We start from the raw sequence: 20,207 nt of genomic DNA, 5'->3' as shown, positions 1-20,207 counted from the left end.
AGAATATGCTAGTATCTGTATTATTTAGGTAGGTACTTGTGAATACCAATAGGCCGAGTCTAATTGTGAATCGAACTCATATCGGGAGGCACTTGTAACTTACTGTACAGAAGAGCGACACCCACTTTTTTTTTTATTCATTAGATTTAAGTATGGTTAGGTTAGGATTTTATTAATCCACTGTAGGTTAAATTAAGTAAAAACTACAAATCTGGTATAACTTTGATACTTTAGAGTTAAATTATGCACTAACATACAAACCACACGGGGTCTGTGATCTTAACGCGAGTAAATTGTCTACATGATAAATATACTGCTGTAAATCTCACGGAGACGCCGGCCGGGATGCCTATACATTAAAAAAATAATATAATTTAAACTAAAAAAGAAAATAAATACCAATTTAATCATGATTAATTTATGATGTTATCACTAAATTAAAACTACTTGTAGTTAAGTTACATTGCTGTTTCAAATACCTACTTCGTTACCTACATTTTATGGGTTTTTCTTTGGGAAATGGGAAGAACCCATAATTCATTATTTATTGTTAGTATTTTAAAATCTAGATACGAAAATACATAGTTCTAGCTTTCTATGTCACATTGTACGGTCGAACTTTAAAAATTCAAATCGCGGACATTTTGTACGGCCAGATAAAGTGTACCAATACATTTTATAACGTGGACATTTTATACGCAATGGTAGAATGTACATTTCAGAACCAGGACAGTTTGTACTAGAAATCTAGTACCTATAGACTATATACCAGGAGAAACCAATTAATATTTTTGATGGGCTACAATCTGGAAGTTGTTCAAGAGCCGTAAAATTTTCTAACGTCGGTAAAACCAATTAAAAAAAAAAAATAAAATTCAACTCTAGAACCTTATACTGTCGGTTTTTATTTTATTTTTTCTTGTCTGTTGGCCACCACTTGGTGACCCCTGCTATATAAATAAGAAATCCTTCCAAAGTCATGAAAAATTATATCATAAATGTTGTAACGTTTCATATAATTTCAACTCATTTTAGACCAAAACTCGTAAATGATTATTTTAACTACCTATACCCAGTGGTGAATTTAGGGTAGAGGAAAAAGGGCAATCGCCACAGGCAGCACTTTTAGGAGAGCAGCAAATTTTTATGGAAGCCTTTCTTCGAAAACAGATATACAATGATTTGGGCACAATTAGTCAACATTTCTTGTGGGCTACAGTGTTAGTAATATAGTACTGATAGTACCAGAGGGACGCGTCCGGACGTACCTTTATCAAAAATTGTTAATTGAACAGGAGAGTGTTTTCAATAATTAATAGCTTACAGACTACAGTAATTTGAAAGTTATGTTCAGCCACATGCCCAGATATAAATATATCAAATTCTATTAAAAAAATGTGGTGTAAGTTTTATGATGTAGGTAGGTACTTTTTAAAAACATAAATTTATAGAAATAGTATTAAATTTATAAAAACGATAAATATTTTGAGATAAGGCCTTAGTGCATTGATCATTTTATTAACTAACTATTTAATATTTATATTAACATACTTTCAAAAAGTTTCAAGACCACTGTAATAGACTGATCAATTTAAATAAGTCTATTTTTAATATTACCTGGACTGGCTCCCAAAAATGGGTATTCTAAATCGCAGTATAAACCACATGGCTTAACTTTTAAAAACATAGTTTTTTTCAAAATCTGCAATTTTGAAGATTACATTGCTTTCCCATATTCCGTAGCCTTTGAATTAAAAGTTCTGTATACTAAATCATATACCAGATTTTTACATGATGTAGTGGCTCTTTTTTTGCATACGCGTCCAAAATTTGAGGCAGTTAATTTCTTTCGTCTTTCTATGTGTCACTTCTTAGAATTTGATTGGCTTCGAGTTTCTTCTTCCAAAGTATTTCACTGATACATATTCATACATAATGTGTTTAAAAATTTAAGTTTAATTTCGTCATAGTCAAAGGGTTCGTCGTTTTCTAGAGGTTCGGCTAACCCATACTCAGCATCCGGACCGTAATATTTAGTGTTTCTGGGTACATTTTCATTAAATAACATACGTCTTCTCCTCTGATCATTTTTATTTTATTTTGAAATTAAGAACTTTTTACCAACATCTCCTAAAAAAATAAAACGTCAAAATTATCATATAAATAATTTATAAGTTGCATTATAATAAATTATCTATTTGCTGTAGAATTGAAAATTGAAATCAACGTAATCAATTAAAATTCTCCCAAGATATACATAATACATATTATAGTCTATATTATATATTATAATTATTTATTTTCTTACCAGGACTATTATCTTGAACTAATGCTTTATGAATAGTACTTATGTATTTTCCAGATGTGTTGTGAGATAGTAAAGCTGCTTCTACTCTGACATTGTAATTATGTCGTTGTGAAAAATTTATTCGTTTGCCGGAAAGGTGTTTATTTAGGATGCTATTAAATTGTTCACAAATATTATTATCAACGTTCATCAATAAACTTTCAGCATTATTTGCTAAGCGGTTTACTATTTGAATAAATTTGTCTAACAAACCAGTAGTCCGAGCTGCGTCAGTATAATTAATTTCGTTTAGCTTAGTACCATTGCAAAAATACGGTTCACATAATCTATGGTCACCAAGAATATGTCGAAAACTATTTGTGATATATTTTCATAAACCTGGGTATTTATTAATTATACATTTTTATTTTACATTATTTTTATAGAAAATAAACTCGCTTACCAAATATTTTCTCTTCTTTTGTCTCACATTGCAACTTGCTGCGGTAATCCATGGCCTTAGTTATGGCACTTCGAAATCGTACGGGATTTTTTTTTATATGGTTCCTAATTGCAATTGGATATTTCGTATTTTTTACTATTCCTGTCAATTTTGTGCCATAATTCCGTAATAAATGGTTACGGCACTCAATTTTTTGAATAAAAAAATTTGGACCGTATGGCATTACCTTTTGTAGCCTTTTAGTAACACTAGAATCTACATCTCGTTTAAAATAAAAACTAGTGATGTGGATTTTACGTAAAAAATAAAGAATTAGTTGAATAAAAAAAATTGAAATTATTGTGTACTCACGAAATTACTTTACCATCATATCACGAAATTAAATACCATATCACCAAATTACCTAAATTATCTCAATGACTTTTGAACTTTTATAAAAACTTATCACCGATAAACCGAACAAATGAAATAACTTTTGTTCTAATTTATAAAATATAATTTTTATTTTTATCAAATTTCAAATGTTTATCCAGTTTTCATAACAAATATTTGAATAGGATTCACAACTTAACTACTGCATTACTTATACTATAATTATAATAATTAATAATATAAATAATTATCTTACCAATTAATTTATTATATTTTAACCCATGCATTTCTACACTTTTTTTGAAACCTTCAGAGACCGCATCTGCTTCTATGCTAGTTGCTCCTTTTGAAATTATCGAAATATATTGAAAAAAAATATGGGATAAAATGTCACTTTAAACAACTGGTGGAAATTTCAAGTCTCTACAATTTATACTTTTTGAATAAAAACATAAATCAAAAATCGTTTGAGACTAAATCGTTTATTTTACGTGATTTCGTAAAAATTTAAATTTCCAATGCTCGTACAAATATTTGGTATTATTCCGGTAGAGTTTTTTTTTATAGAAATTTGAAGAAAAACTTTTGAGGAACCTTGTACCAAATTTTCAAATCTTAGGTATAAATATTAAAAATTTTATGAAATTTCAACTACAAAATATTTTCAAATTTTCATGGTTTTATCATATTTCAATATTATAATATTATAATATAATATTTCAATATTACACACTACACACAATCTTAATATTTAATTTATAAAGCATTTAAATTTACATAAATGGTGAAGGTTCTGCAGTTCCTTCAGATGCTAATGATTCACTGATCGATGTGGTAGGTTCCTTATGTATAAAAATAATAGGTATGACTCTTAGTCTAACTATATACTTTTTGTCCATATAATAATTTAATACAAATATTATTTACCATTTTAGTGTTATTTTAGTAAAATTTTTAATTCTTTCAAAGTTTAGTTTTTTTATACTTTTACGTCTCGACGGTGCTATCCGCCTTTTATTAGAATTACCAACTTTATGGATATCCATTTAAAAAAATGTAACAAATCAAATGTGTAAACCCGGAAAAAATACACTACAGTCTATAGAAGTACAGTAGTCAACTGAACACTTTCAATTGCATAGACGCATAATAAATTTGTCAAAAATAGTAGTTACAGTATCATTTTTGTTATAATATAATATTGTGTAGAGAGAGTAAGATATAAATTATAATTATACAGGATTACGAGAATTTGACTTTATCGCGATTCGCGGCAGCCGGCAGTGCTATTTTTATAATTATCGCAGCCCGCAGGACGGACCGATTGTGACGTAAAGTAGGTAAAATTTACAACAATGCAGCTAGCCGCTAGGTGCGCCAGCTGACGGTGTGAACAAACCATACACTTTTTTGTAAAACCCTTTTCTGAATTTCAAATGCTACGAAGTCAATAATGGTCGTACACCCATAAGTAATACACTGTTTGAAAGGTGATAACTTTTTCTATGTTTTGTTGGAAACCGATTTCTGAAAATAGTATTAACAAGCGAGCATTACTGCATAGAAAAAGACCATTTTGTAAATACTGATTTGCTTATATTTTAGATAATTAATTACAATATCAAATATCTGATACCAACAAAACATAGCAAAAACTACCACCTTTCAAACAATGTAACTATTACTTATGACTTTTTGTGTCTGTCATCAACTTTTAGGACAGTAAAAGTGCTTGGATTTTCTTCAAAAGTAACTTTTCTGATAGGAAAGTGAATCTAGTTGGTACTTTAGGGGTCAAACGTAAAAATTTCCCAGTAGTTTTCAAAAGCGACGTGAAAAAAAAAAGAAAAATCAAGGAAAAACGGGAATTTTTACGCAAATTCTGTTTTTGAAAAAATCGATTTTATATATTATATATTATTTTATATATATATTGATAGGTACATGCAATTTTGGCTGAATTTTTATATTAGCAATTTCTATACACCATAACATTTTCCAAATATTTTGACTTATTTTGATCTGTTAACGGACATTTTCAGTTTCCACTTTTTTTAGTTTTTTTTCCTATAAATTTCAATAAAATTTTATTTGTTGTTTAGAAAAGCTTGAAAATGTAATAGAAGGCTCCTAGGTTATTGTTTCAAAGGCAGATGATAAAAATAAAAAATCCTTAGTCCCATTGTTTATTTATATCCATTTAAAGTTCAATTGTTAACAAAATACGGAAAAATTAGCAAATTATTTTGAGTTGAGAAATCATAAAAATTCTTCTTTTTAAATCTAAGATTTGAAAATGTGATACAAAATTATCCATAATCTACCTTTATCAACAAAAAAAATGCCTACAAGAAAGTCAAATTAAATTTTTATGAGCGTTAGAAATTCATAACTTTACAACATTTGATATTCACTCGATTTCTCATGTAACGATTTTGCTATTTTGTTGTAATTTAAAAACGTATGACTGTAAATACTTGAAATTTTCACTGAATGTTTATTTTAGCATTTTCTATACACGATAAAATTTTGAAAATAATTTGACTCTTTTTAAGCCGTTTACGGACTTATCAGTTCTCAATTTTCTTAGTTTTTTTGTTTCTATAAATATCAATTAAATTTTATTTGTTGGATAAAAAAGCGTGAAAATTTAATATTAAGCTCCTGATATATCGTTCTAATAGCAGTTGGAAAATATTAAAAATACATAACAACAATTTTTTTTTATAAGCATTTAAAGTTCAAATTTTGACAACATTTGTCAAATTTATAATTTATTAATTATTTTGTAGTTAAAAATGTATAAAATGTTTAACTTTTATGGCTAAGGATTGAAAATTGAAAACAAGGCTCCACGTAAATAGGTTATATATAAATTACTTTATTTACAATAATATCATCAAATATACTTGGTAATATCATAGGCTGACTGGGCATTTCAAGGCTTTTGCCATTTCGACTCTTTTTGAGCTATTATTAAAGCCATAAAAAATGTTCAAATTTTGTAAAATTTTTTTAATAAATGTCGATAAAAAGTTATGACTTTCACCTGGTAAAAAATCTTGAAAATTTAATGCAAGGTTTTTCATAAGTTGCTTTAATAGTTCATCAAATATTAAAGGTACAAAGGCACAACTATTTTATATATACATTTAAAAATTTAAAAAAACAACATCTAACAGACTGGGTAATTAAATATATTTTAAATAACCCACTAACTAATAATAATAACATGCATAATACATTAATCCCTACCTTAAACATCCAAAACTTATATCAACTTTTTAAAAAGCGTTTAAAAAATAGAGTTAATAAATATAATAATGTATACAAGTTTTTCGATATAGACATTTACTTCCACCTCTTAGTCATGTTTATCATTAGGGCTGTAAATTTGAAGGATTTTTTTTTTTGGTGTTTATGAAACGTAGCTTTGTAAGTACATTATTTTAAAAATGTAATTACGAATCCATTTATGAAACTTTTATTTTACATTTTTTTTTGCATTTTTAGGTCATATTTTTCTTTTTTAGTTCGTTCTCTGGTATTTTTAGTCATTTTGTTGTGGTTTTTTTTTTGTCCAATGCATTAGTAAAGACTAATGATGAATAATAAGGTACCGCAATTAAATATATTTAAGTTTGTTTTATTATTTTAACAAAATTAATACATAAATAAAATTAAACAAAATTTAAATTCAATCAATATTTTTAATATTTATTTTACACATTTTTATACGTGTAAACTTTAATTTACAAATGTGTAATATCCTATAAAATCAATATAAATATAAAAATTATATTAAAAACCATTTTAAGTGAATTTCATACTATATTTTTTGACATTTTTAATGCAGTTTTTAAGGTTTTTTAGTGCATTAAATTCACAGCCCTGATCATCGTACAAGCTATCAAAAAAATGTTAATATGACTAAACATAAAATAATGAAACTCCAATTTTTGTAAAATGAATCCACTGTATACTGGAACTGATTTATGCATTCAATTTAATATAAATATATTAAATTTTCATATTTTTATTGCATATATAAACTATATACCTAAATAGATTAGTATTGTAAAATTATAACTTTTTATCTATCTTTATGTATAATACCTTTTATAATCTATCTAAACTATACATTATTTTTTATTTTTTCTTGTTATTGTATAACCTATTAGTAAACTAGCTAATTCTTAAGTCTAATCCACATTACAAGAATTAGCTTATAATTACATGTTATAAGCTAATTAATGGATTGTTACAAATATAAACTATTATTATTTCAAATTTTAAGAAAATTCATCAAAACCTTTATTATTATTATTATATAAGATATTAGATATTATATATTATTATTATTTTTATTTGTTGGCCTGATTAATATAATATATTGTTACGTTCTAAGGGGCAAATATATGTAATTAGGTATACAATATAAACAACAAAATCAAGTATTTTCCTGTTTTGAGCGGGATCCGGACCGAGTAGTGAATCAAGTGTTTCTGTAATTTTGAAGTTTTTTAGTTTATTTTTTAAAATTAACTAATTTAATAGACCAAATATAATGTAAATGTAAATGTATAATATAAAATTATGTAACAAAAGTATCACAAAAAAAAAAAAAACGTAACTAATGGCCTATGATGCCGGGTTGAAATAAATAGATCAATAAAAAAAAAAACAACAAAATTATTGTAACTTAGTAACTATTAGGTACCTACATTGTTTGTTATTGATTCGATTTATATCATTGTTTCTTATTGTCTGTGCATTTTGGTACGTACGTTTTGTTAATTCAACTGAAACCGAAAGGTCTCATATTTCACTCCGTAATTGTCCGTCTGAGTATCATATCTAGACATAATGCCGAACGAAAATGTGCCAAATAGTTATGACAAAACAGATATTATTCACATTGAAGCAGATTCAGTATCTGGTGCTATATACGACATAATGGTCCAGATATCACAACACCGTTGATTAGAAAACCAGTATCAAACCATAATACCTACTGGAAAGAAAAGAAAACGATTGCTTATAGTTGATTAAACTGGAATTGAAATGACCCCCAGAGCCGGGAGAGAAACGAAAACGGTACTAGTTTGTTGTTGGTGGTATTAATTCACTTGCAGATGACGTGGGCGGTGACCAAAAATTGAACAAAGTAATAAAAGGTCAACTATTTTACCGCTTTCTACCAGTATTTATTAATGTATTGTAATTTTAACAGGCTCCCAGGAATATCCGTGCTGATTGTTTGAGTGCTTGGGCCAGAAACGAATCCAATGATGTGGAACCGTTACCGAAACAGTGCACGGGTGATTGTGGCCGTCGTTGCAGTATCCGTCTTGTTTAGCAATTAAATGCGGCCCTTTTGACCACTGTGCTAGCTCTCGAAACCCGGTGGTTTTGTCAAGACTGTAGAACGTGATCGGCAATACCATCGTGTTCAGTTTGTAAGTATACAATACAAATAAAAATAAAAATAGTGGTATTAAATTTGTTTTATACGCAGATGACGAATTTATTAAACGTGCGATCTAGGTTTATCATTAGCAAATAACTTCAACCTCCGTCAGGTTTGGCTGTGGATAAACCCAAATCTGCATTATATAAATAATAATTAATTAGAAATTATAAAAAATGCACCTTTTTACCCCAATCATGGCGTATAAGTAAAGCACCTAACAGGTAAAAGGCTGCAGTCTAAATTAATTACAAATATATATTTAATTAAAAGAACATTGTATAATAATATAACTTATAGTGTTATAGTGTATGCATTATTTTCTACACAATTCAATTTGGTTAAAATTCCCTTAAATACAGATATTATGTAATTTGCACCATCTCGTGTGGTAAAAATATGAATTGTAATTTGCGTCTAATTAAATTGCTTATTCACTTTCGATAGTACATGTACGTTTTGATAACTAGTAGACCATAGTAGAGTATAATATATTAAGATATGAGAAGCTAATAATAGTTATAATTTATAACTAATTCTACATTATCTTATTTTTTAGTTTCTTATTTCACTAATACATACTCACACCGACATCGTTCTACAGTACCTACATCAGAATATTGACTTTAAAGCTACCTAATAACAATAATTATACTACAATATATACTATGAAAAACATATATAAATATATTATATATAACTTTTATTACGATAGATTTAATAACATATTTAATTTATTTTCAAAAATGTATAAAAGACATACCTACTGTGTGAATGTCATACGTGAATGATACACCGGTTCGGACGTCAAACTTTCTAGTAATTACCAGTTAATACTTGATAATGTTGTGGTGGGTAGTTTTTATTTCTCCCGACGCCTTTGAATATTACTGGGAATCAATTACTTTTGACCCCTAAAGCAAATATACCACTTTCCTATGCTGAAGTAAAAAAATTAAATATTATTTAGAAAGTACCCCAATATATGATGACTAGCACACTTTTTGCAAAAAAAGAAACGTCATTGTAGAACTAATACATTCACCGCTCGTCTCAAAATTTAAAAAACATTATTGTAGAGCCAACAGATTCTCCACTCAGAATCTAATACCAGAAATATCAAATCGTAAATCCCAAATAAAGTTGTAATAAATATTAATTTTATATGGTTTTTTTTTATATATTTAACCTATTTACTATAATATAGTAAATAGGATAATTATTATCCAGAAATATATGTTTTTTTTATTCATATTATAATAACAAAAATGTTGTTTCAGTTTGAACTCAAATTTCTGTAATCGTGAAAATCCAAACACTGTGAGTAGAAATTGTAGTACTATTATTTTCATATATACATGTTATATAAATACATATCAAATTTAACTTTTTGTTTTTATTATTATCAGGTAAAAATGAGAACACTAATAAACTAAACAATGGTGAAGAGCTGAGCAGTTATAAGATGTAGTTAAAAAACAGGAAATTGGTTTGGAAAACTGGATTGTATGTCAAGATATGATGTAAAATAGTTATGGCAAGACAACTATTGTTAAAACTGAAGCATATTCAGTATCAAGTGTCTTACGTCACCATCGTCCAAAATATATCACATCATTGATTGGAACACCAGTCTTAAAACATAGTTCTGGAAGGAAAGCACGATTGATTAAAATAGATTCAAATGAAACTGAAACAACATACCTTTCACTACCTAGAGCCGGGGAAAAAAGAAAAATGGTACTGACTGAGGATAGCGACAAAAAATTTAAAAAAGTAACAATAATGCCAGTTATTATTTTTTTCAGTAATTTTTAATATATTGCAATTTTTACATGGAAGGCCATCCATTTGAGGTTCGGTGTATCTATGTGATTATAAATACTGAATGAAATAATAATTGATCTTTGTTACTTTTTTAAATTTTTTGTCACTATTGCCTCAGGCTGTACCCTATTTCTTTTTTCCCCGGCTCTAGGGAGTGAAAAGTGGATTGTTTCAGTTTAATTTGAATCAAGGTACTTCAAGCAATCGTGCCTTCCAGCCAGAACTATGTTTTAAGACCGGTGTTCCAATCTCTGATGTGATATTTGGACTACGGTGGCGTATTTATCCCCTTTATATAAACATCAACAATATTAAAGTTAATACATAATATTGTAATTTTGTTATATATTTCCACAATCATGTTTAATGAATGTAAACTATTTGTTATGTCTTGTCTCAATAAACCTGAATTAAAGTTATTATTGTTATATTAATTATCTCATAAAATTCAGATAAAAAACTTGTAAGCTAAATTTTTTCAAATTACCAATTTCAGTTAATTAATATTACTATCACATATATTGCCACTACCTTTGTGTTTATCTAAATCTTCCAGTATAACACATTTCCAATTATGCACTGTATGTCAGTTGGCCTATACAGTAAAAGGATTTTTCTGGTTTCCCGATTGTCTTTCAATCTTAGATAGGAGATAACCCGAAAAGATGAATTAGACGTGATATATTTTTCTAAAACGACTGGATCCATATATTTTTCACTTACCTACTGAATTCAATGAAAATTCGACCATACCTCTTTCTCTGATACTGTAGCATAGTGACGATAAATTCTACATTATAATTTTTCAAATTGTGTTATAGTTTTGAAAAATAAGTAATAACCAACCAAATGACATAAATAGTCCTTAAGAGTCTTATTGAACCATTATTACAATAGTAGACAACTATACAAAATACGGTTGGTCTGCACATAAGTATAACATTTTTCATTTATTAATACTGAAATTAAAAAAGTGTGTAAGTGGATGTCGCTTTGCTGTACAGTAGGTTATAAGTGGTACAACGTATAATGGATTGTATTAAACTTTAATTCAATGACATAATATTATTGTATAAGAAAAACGATTCTCAGCGGAGAGCTGGAGACGGTTTATCAGTCTGGATTTTTTAAATTTTTATTATTTATTATAGCCTTTAAGTAGAATTAATATTATAATATTATAACTTTTTATTTATTTCTACGGTGATAAACAGATATTAAAATCCCATTTGTAGCGGTTTTTTGTTATTTGTTGGTGGTTTTTCTCGAAGCATTAAATAACTATTGAGAAAATCAAGAAATTACCTGTTTAAAGTACCATCCTTGATCAAATTTGCTAAAATATAAGGTACTATATTATGTTGAAATCGAAGCACTCCATCTGGTAGAAATTTTGTATACAAGATATAAAAAAATAAAAATAAAAATAAACACTGTTGTCAAATTACTAGATTCCTCGCTCCACTCAAAATCTAAAATTTAAGTCTGATATAAATGTTTGTTGAAAAATATAAAATAGCCAATGTGTACATCTATTTTTTAGAAAAATTTGAATTGTAAAAACATTCATTTAAGTAATGTAGTTTATTTTTTAAAAATTTTTGAAATATCATTATTTTTGTTAAATTAAGTAAAGTGTAACTAAGTATTTATGACGGGGTACGATGTGGTTAGTTTTGTGCACAACCATAATATTCTATCGACGAATGAAATTGCGACAATAAAAAAAAAATGTAACAATTTATTATGGGTAATTATATAGAACACTGCAGTAATGTACCTATTTTGCCTATACAATACGCCGGCCAACACTTTATGCTTGAGCAAAAGCAGGTACCTTAATACTACCTATATAATTATTTAAAATACTTAGATTTTGTATACCTAACCTCAGTTTGTTCAGTATTTACAACGATTTTCAGTGCAGAATATACACCGAGATTATCTATAGGTAGAGATGTGGATTTTATGTAAAAAAAATTTTTTGGTAATTTTACCAAATTTACGGTAAAATTGGTAAATTTTTATTAAAATTCAATTTATAGTGTACCTGATGAATTATTTCACAATATTATGTAAAGAAGGCAAGATAAATATAAAATAAAAAATCAGTATTTAATCCCTTTATTAAAAATAACAATTAATAATTATTAATTATAGTAAAATAAAAAAAAAAATTATTTTGATCTGTTTCAAAAAAAAAAAAATAAATAAATATAAAATCCATCTTATAGTATAAAGAAAACAGCAGCTTTTGTTAAATTAATATTTTACTCTTCATTAAATTAACTGTCTAAGTTAATTACCTATCACTTATAAATATATTGTCTTAATTTGTTGATGCTTTATGACTTATTAGTAATTAATAATAAGTTATTTTAAAATAAAATAAAATTGAACATACAAGAATTCTATGTAAATACAATTATAACATTTAAATCACAAATATATTGAAAATTATTATTATTTATTATGACCATGCTATTTATAAGTTTATAATAATATTGTATTCAAAATAAATGCGATGAGATACAGATAAGAGATAAACTAACAGTACCAGTAACCACACACACCATATCACAATAATTCGTATCACTTAATTGTCATTATCATTTTATAAAAATCCTGATTTGTTTTATTATCCTAATATCTTAATAAAAAGTACAAAACCATACAAATAAAGTGGTCACTCAACTGTTTGAGCGGTAAAAAACATGTAAATTGTAAATTTTTTTTTGTAGATGTACTTAACTGGTAAAATTTTACATGGTAAAATTATGAGACTCACATCACTAGTCCGTAAACAGCTCAAAAATAGTCAAAATATTTGGAACATTTTTATCAAAATTCTAACTTTTGACGGTCCTAAAAATTGACTGTGGATTCAGGTACAACTTTATTTTTAATTTCCACAAACTACAACTTATGAGGAACCTTGCCGAGAGCATGCACTTGAGAGCTCATATCGATAAGTCTGTACCTAATGTAGGTAATTATATATTTAGTTTTATTATTTTATAAACAACAAATTTATTTTATTTATGAAAGTCATACACCTACCATATTAAATCAAGATATACAAGATGATTAATAAATGTAATACATCAACTAATGGAGTAGGTAAGTAGTGGGTACCTACTTTCAATTATACAAATAAATATGCATATTTGGATTAGTGATGGATTAAATGCCTCTAGGTTGATGATGTGGGGGAAGAGTACCTAAAACTACCTTGTATTTATTATAAATGCATATATTATATAACACTAATATAACATTTTGCTCCAAAATATAGCTCAACATCCCACCGACTTAAGGTAGGTATAGCATGACTGTAAATATCAAATATAATTCTTGTATTATTGTGGTTTTTAAAAAGGTTTATCTACCTGATGAAATTTCACATCCTGTCAAATCAATTATGTTTGCCGATGACACACATATTTATCTCAAAGGGAAAAACATTAAATCAATGACACGTCAACTCCAAGATTGCCTAAACGATCTGTCCAAGTGGTGCTTCCACTCAGGTTTTATTTTCTCACCAGAAAAAACCAAATGTATAATGTTTACCAAAAAGAAACAAAGTTCAAAACCAAAGTCATTTTTGGGAAACACACCCTTACCCTTTGTAAACAACATAAAAATTCTAGGTTTGATGTTTGATAGCAAGCTTACTTGGAAACCTCATATAAGTAAGACCAAAACAACCACGACCAAAAGTATCAATATCTTAAAAACGTTGAGCCATGCTGAATGGGGAGCTGAAAGTAATATATTAATCAACTTATATAGATCTCTCGTTAGGTCCAAATTAGACTATGGGTCCATCTGCTATACCAATGCAAACCCCAATGTTCTTAAAACAATTGATATAATTCACAACAGTGGTCTAAGAGTTGCAACTGGAGCTTTTCGAAGCAGCCCCATTCCAAGTATATTATCTATCTCTGGAGAACCACCCCTTCACATTCGTAGAATCAAATTAGCTCTAAATTATATTGCTCGCATCCTATCCTCCCCAGAAAATTCAACATTACCATTCTTAACACATAATCGTTTTGCAAATACATTTTGCTCCAATCCCAATCTAAAAAAACCACTGGGTCAAAGGATGTTATATGAAATGTCACACACCAATATTGATCCAAATTTAATTATCAAACGAGAATGCAGTGTGGTGCCCCCTTGGAGGGTTCCAACATTTCTTGTGGACACCAGCCTAGCGGATCATAGTAAAAAAGAAACGTTAAATGTTATATATAAAAATTTATTCAATGAAATCATGGACTCTTTTCCATCTGAACCACAAATCTATACAGATGCCTCAAAAACAAACTCAGGTGTTACGATCGCTATCATAAACGGAGAGCAATCCATATCGTACAAATTACCAGACCATAACAGTATATATACGGCGGAATACTTTGCACTCCTGGAAGGAGTCCACCTAGCCATTCAACTACCCGATTCCACCATTAACATTTGTACAGATTCGCTCAGCGCTCTAAACAATCTGAAATACAATTTACACTCAAGCATCTTAGCAATCAAAATAAGCAACATCATTGAAAATGCCAACAAAAACATACGGTTCATATGGACACCTGGCCACAGCGGAATTGATGGCAACGAGAAAGCTGACAAAGCAGCTCGTGAAGCAGTAAATAACCCTCTGACTGAAATACGCACGTACTCCTCACTCATCGACATCCATAGAAATGTCAACACCTATTGTACCAATCTATGGGAATCTGAATGGCGTCGTACACCCAATAACAAACTGAGAGAAATAAAAAATACTACCGAATACTGGCCTAAACCCCATACATCAAATCGTAAAGATGAAGTAGTTATCAATAGATTACGTATAGGTCACTCAAAGATGTCCCATGGTCATCTTATGCGCAGAGAAGAACCAGCAATGTGCCTAACCTGTGGAGAACTTCTCACAGTCAAACACCTCCTCATCCACTGCCGCATCCATATTGATACCAGAAAAAATCTAAAAATGCCCGACAACCTCTTTGAAGCCCTCAGCCCTACACATGACAACACCAACAAAATAATCATATTTTTAAAACAAATTAACATGTATAATTTAATTTAAGAATTTATTGTAAAACTATACTCTATTATGTACTAACTACCAATTTTGTTGCAAGCTAATAACCTAGTAGTTGATGCTGTACCATGAATAAAAAAAAAAAAAAAAAAAAGGTTTCTTAAATTATTAAGCCGTTTTAAAATTGAACATTAGTTTAATGGTCAGTGTTCAATTTTCAATAATTTAGGGTACCTAATGCAATATTTAATACCTACTGTATAACACTAAAAAAAAAAATTATGATAAAACCGTATTTTAACATATCTAAATAGGTAGGTAACTACATAATATTCATAATACCTATGTCCTATTCATTGTATTCGTTTTATGATTAATCAGTTTTTAGAAAAACGTTACTACCTACTAACTGGTATTATTTTAATAATGATAATAATTAATAATAAAAATATTCATCTTAGGTACCTACGAGGACATTACTAGTAATGTGATTATTATTTAATTACCTTAATTTATTGTGGAAGTTCAGCCTAGTTTTCTTTTAAGTCCATTACGTTCGACGTCACCAGATATGACCTTTTGCGGACATTCATAACTACTCGAACGTAATCTATCCTATGGATTGCTAATATACTATGATTGTACACCTTAGAGATGTATTGTATTTGCCGTCACCATAGGATATGACCTAACCTCTTACGGACATTGATAACGACCCGAATACAACCTAACCTATGAACTTTTATAACACTCATATAACATAATATAATTATAATTACAATATACCAATCGCACTACACTAGCAATCGATTATTTAAATTGGAGACAAGATGATAGAGGATAATAATTAACAAGGTATTTGATCTAGCAATATGAGACAAATAACTCTTAATGACCATACCTGAACATTCGAATGATACAATATACATATAAGTTCATAACGCAAAAAGTAATGTATGATCATATACGAATAATGTGTAGGTGTGTCGCGATGTTGACAATGTGGACAACGTGGACAATGTGTATTGAGACTTCTCTGGAATAACACTGACGACGATTTGAATCCGTAAGGTCCTTATATATAATATGATTTTGGTGTGATCCTTTCTTCTGATGTGCATCGATAAATAAGTGATATTAAAGTATTGATATTATGTTTTATTATTTTGTGCGGCGCGACAAAGGTACCGCTGGTAATTTATTGTGTTGTTTTTGACCGAATGTCTTGATCGGGAAATTGTCGAGGGGTCTTGAATATATAATATATATACGCATGTACGTAAGAATGCGTTCATAATTTTATAATATACGGTGCAGTTTACTGGCGCCGCAGATAATATTGATTGTGTTGTCTCCACTAAACACATCGGAGAGCATGTGTCGCGTATGTGCAAGAGCAATGCGTATAATATGTATATATATATCTAATGTGTATGTATATGTGTATATTGGATTACACAGGGCAATTGCCACTGGCAGCGTTTTTAGATGTCAGAAAATTTTGGTGTCAGCCTTTTTTCGAAAACAGATGTACCTACAATGATTCAGGCAGAATTAAACAACATTTTTTGTGAGCTATGGTGTTAGTAACATAATACTGTTAGTACCAGAGGGCCGTACCTTTATCAAAAATCGTTAATGGTACAGGAGAGTGTTTTCAATATTTAATAGCTTACAGACTACAGTAATTTGAAAGTTATGTACAGCCACATGCCCACATATAAATATAAAAAATTCTATACAAAAAATTTCTTATAAGTTTCATGATGTAGGTAGGTACTTTTTAAAAACTTGAATTAATAGAAATAAAATTTATTTATAAAAACGATAAATATTTTGAGATAAGGTCTTAGTTCATTGATCATTTTATTAACTAACTATTTAATTTTTATATTAACATGGTTTCAAAAAGTTTTAAGACCACTGTAATAGATTGATCAATTTAAATCTACTAGTAGACGACATCACAAGTTATATAACCGGATTTGTTGTAAAGAATTAATAGAACTTAGTTATTAATTGAAGGTACTAGCTGCTGTGATGCTTTTACAGAATCAACTGGACATCTTACGTGTTTGATTTCCATATAGAGTAAAAGAAAATTAACTTACGGGGGGTAAAGATGTACTAAAAGTCTGCCACGAAGCTGAAAAAGGGATTTGATGTTACAACTCAACTTACTTCACTACAACTAGAAATAAAATATATTTGATAAATGAAATAAAGTCAAATGTTGAAATGTATATAAATCAAATAACCGAATATTTTGAAAATCAATCATCATTTTTAAATCGCCACTTATCGCAACTGACAAACGTTATTATTTTTAAATATAAAGATATAGGTACGAATATTTCATGCAATACACAAAATAAATGACAGTTTACACAAGTACAGAAAAAAAATAAAATTTGCAAAATTAATTCACTTTTGGCATTAGTAAATGAAATAAGAATAATGACATGAAAAATGAAGATTAGTCTATTAAAAAATCTATCTGTGGTAAAACTATTGTTGCCTACCTAAATACAAATTATAACTAATTATTATAAGTAATTATATTTATTTTTTATTTAATTTATATTTTCTTACATTTAAAACGATGTGGTTATGGGATAAAAAAATATATTACCCCATAGATTCGGGAACGCACGTGGAAGGCTAATGACCTAATCATTATAATATAATATTGCCTATGAATACAAAACGTTCGCGTCGTGAAAATAATAATATATTTCTGATCAGTACCTAAGTGGAATCACCACATGGTTTCATATTATACATTTTATCTGAACTTTTAAACCAAACTATTCTCAGATCAAGAAATGCAACTAGGACATCATAATAAATAAAATCAATAATATAATAATATAAATAATAATAATATAAACGATAACACGGATATACGTTTTGTACTGACTACTATAATACTGTATACAACCAGTGTTGTACATTAAATAGATAAGAATATACACGCGAAAAGTAGATTTACTTACTTCTAACATAACTTAAATCAAACATAATAGGGTATAATTTAGAATATTTATTTTATGATAAAACTATTATTATTGTTTACAATCAAATCATATCATTAATATACATTTATTGATTCTCCTATAAATTACAATATCTTGTTGTAGCATTTTGGCAACCGGTCTTTTGCCAAAATGCTAATCTTTCTTTTATACGTAACATAGCAGTTATCGATCCACCTAACCTCGGAGGTAAAAGTGCCAAACCTAAACCCGGTATCAATGACACGAGAGAGAACCCAGAACTAGTTGACTTGATGATTGTGGATGCTGTGACGATTTCTTCCAAGATTGCTGAACACTGTCCGTAGTCTATATGATCCTTATTCAATGAACTGTCCATTTCTTCAAATACATCATTCAAATGCAAAGCAAACTGGCCAGATAACATCACTTGCACCAACGTTAACGCCGCACCGGTTACAGGTATTGCGCTCAGTGTTGTCATTACCGTGTAAATAGATTCCTGTGTCATTAACGCAATTTGTAAATCTTCGATCTGTTCATCGTTTTCACAGAACGTGGAAACATTGGTTGTACATAATGCAATTGTTAACGATATGTAAAAAACCACAGAATATTATATTGCTTTCATTTTTATTGTCACGTAGGTACAGCACAGTTGTGTAAATATCCCAAGAGGTACGCCTGATATTCGTACGAGTCGCAATGTGTCGAGTGAGCGTCTGTAAACATGCAATGCATACATATTAAATACCTATGTAGAACAAGGTAATCTGTCAAAAAGTCAATTTTTAAAAAAGTTTGACAAATAGTCTAAAAATACAAAATATTCTATTAAATTTAATATTTATTTAAAACATGTAATTAATTTTATTAATATAACATTATATTTGAATTTGATTATTATGATGTATATATTATTCATGAAAAATCATCATGGTTCCAGTCCCTGTATTTAATCCATATATTTAACCATGAATAACAGCCAACTTGCCATCAATGTGAAGTATCACTGACAATAGAACACCTCACACTACACTGCCCCATGTAGGATAATATAAATAACGACACATCCTAAGCTTCCTCTATAAACATGGAGGAAGCGCTAAGTGAAGTCAACACGAATAATATTTTTGATTTCTTTAACTTCACTGATTTTATAAACATATCGTAAAAAACGATTATAAATAAAAAAAATATTATATACATATACCTCTTAAATATCATAAATAATGTAAAATAATTTGTAATACTTTTAAGCTAATGACCTTTGCAGTGAAAGCAAGTAAAAATGACAAACTCTTTTTGAACTGTTTAAGGACATTGTCAGTTTTCAATTTTTTTAGTTTTTTTTTCTATAAATATCAATAAAATTGTATTTATCGTGTAAAAAAGCGTGATATTTTAGAGTTAAATCATACACTTACGTACAAACAGCACGGGGTCCGCGATCTACCGCAGGTACATTGCCTACCTGATAATATACTGCTGCGAATCAGAATTTTTATTCCGGAGAACAGAAAAGTCAAGATAAATTTTGAACACCATACACCATACACCGAATATTAAATAACGAATTGAACAAAGTTTGAGTCATATAGAATTGGTAGATTTAACGGGCAACGAAGTGCCAGCGGGATCAGCTAGTTAACAATAAAATGTCATGACCAAAACGATCAAATACTTCACGATAAGGCCGTAATGCAACTAGGACTCAATTATATATT

General features: G+C 28.7%; 1 protein-coding gene and 2 pseudogenes across 1 annotated transcript; 1 reads left to right on the top strand and 2 right to left on the bottom strand.

Annotated features, from left to right (window-relative positions):
• Positions 1 to 1,717: 1,717 nt before the first annotated feature.
• On the bottom strand, positions 1,718 to 4,168 carry LOC132936671 (uncharacterized; annotated as a pseudogene).
• Positions 4,169 to 7,988: 3,820 nt separating this feature from the next.
• On the top strand, positions 7,989 to 16,529 carry LOC132936661 (uncharacterized). The gene is made up of 7 exons (XM_061003427.1): positions 7,989 to 8,100; positions 8,258 to 8,289; positions 8,356 to 8,464; positions 10,002 to 10,059; positions 10,125 to 10,368; positions 13,799 to 15,345; positions 16,466 to 16,529. Exons 1-7 carry the CDS (start codon positions 7,989 to 7,991, stop codon positions 16,527 to 16,529), a joined length of 2,166 nt encoding a protein of 721 aa, XP_060859410.1.
• A 2,069-nt stretch (positions 16,530 to 18,598) lies between these two features.
• On the bottom strand, positions 18,599 to 19,111 carry LOC132934115 (uncharacterized; annotated as a pseudogene).
• Positions 19,112 to 20,207: the final 1,096 nt, after the last annotated feature.

This window comes from Metopolophium dirhodum, chromosome 1 (assembly GCF_019925205.1).
Source record: "Metopolophium dirhodum isolate CAU chromosome 1, ASM1992520v1, whole genome shotgun sequence".
Taxonomy (NCBI): domain Eukaryota; kingdom Metazoa; phylum Arthropoda; class Insecta; order Hemiptera; family Aphididae; genus Metopolophium; species Metopolophium dirhodum.
The sequence above is the reverse complement of the archived record's forward strand: the minus strand, read 5'-3'. Positions and strand labels throughout refer to the sequence as shown.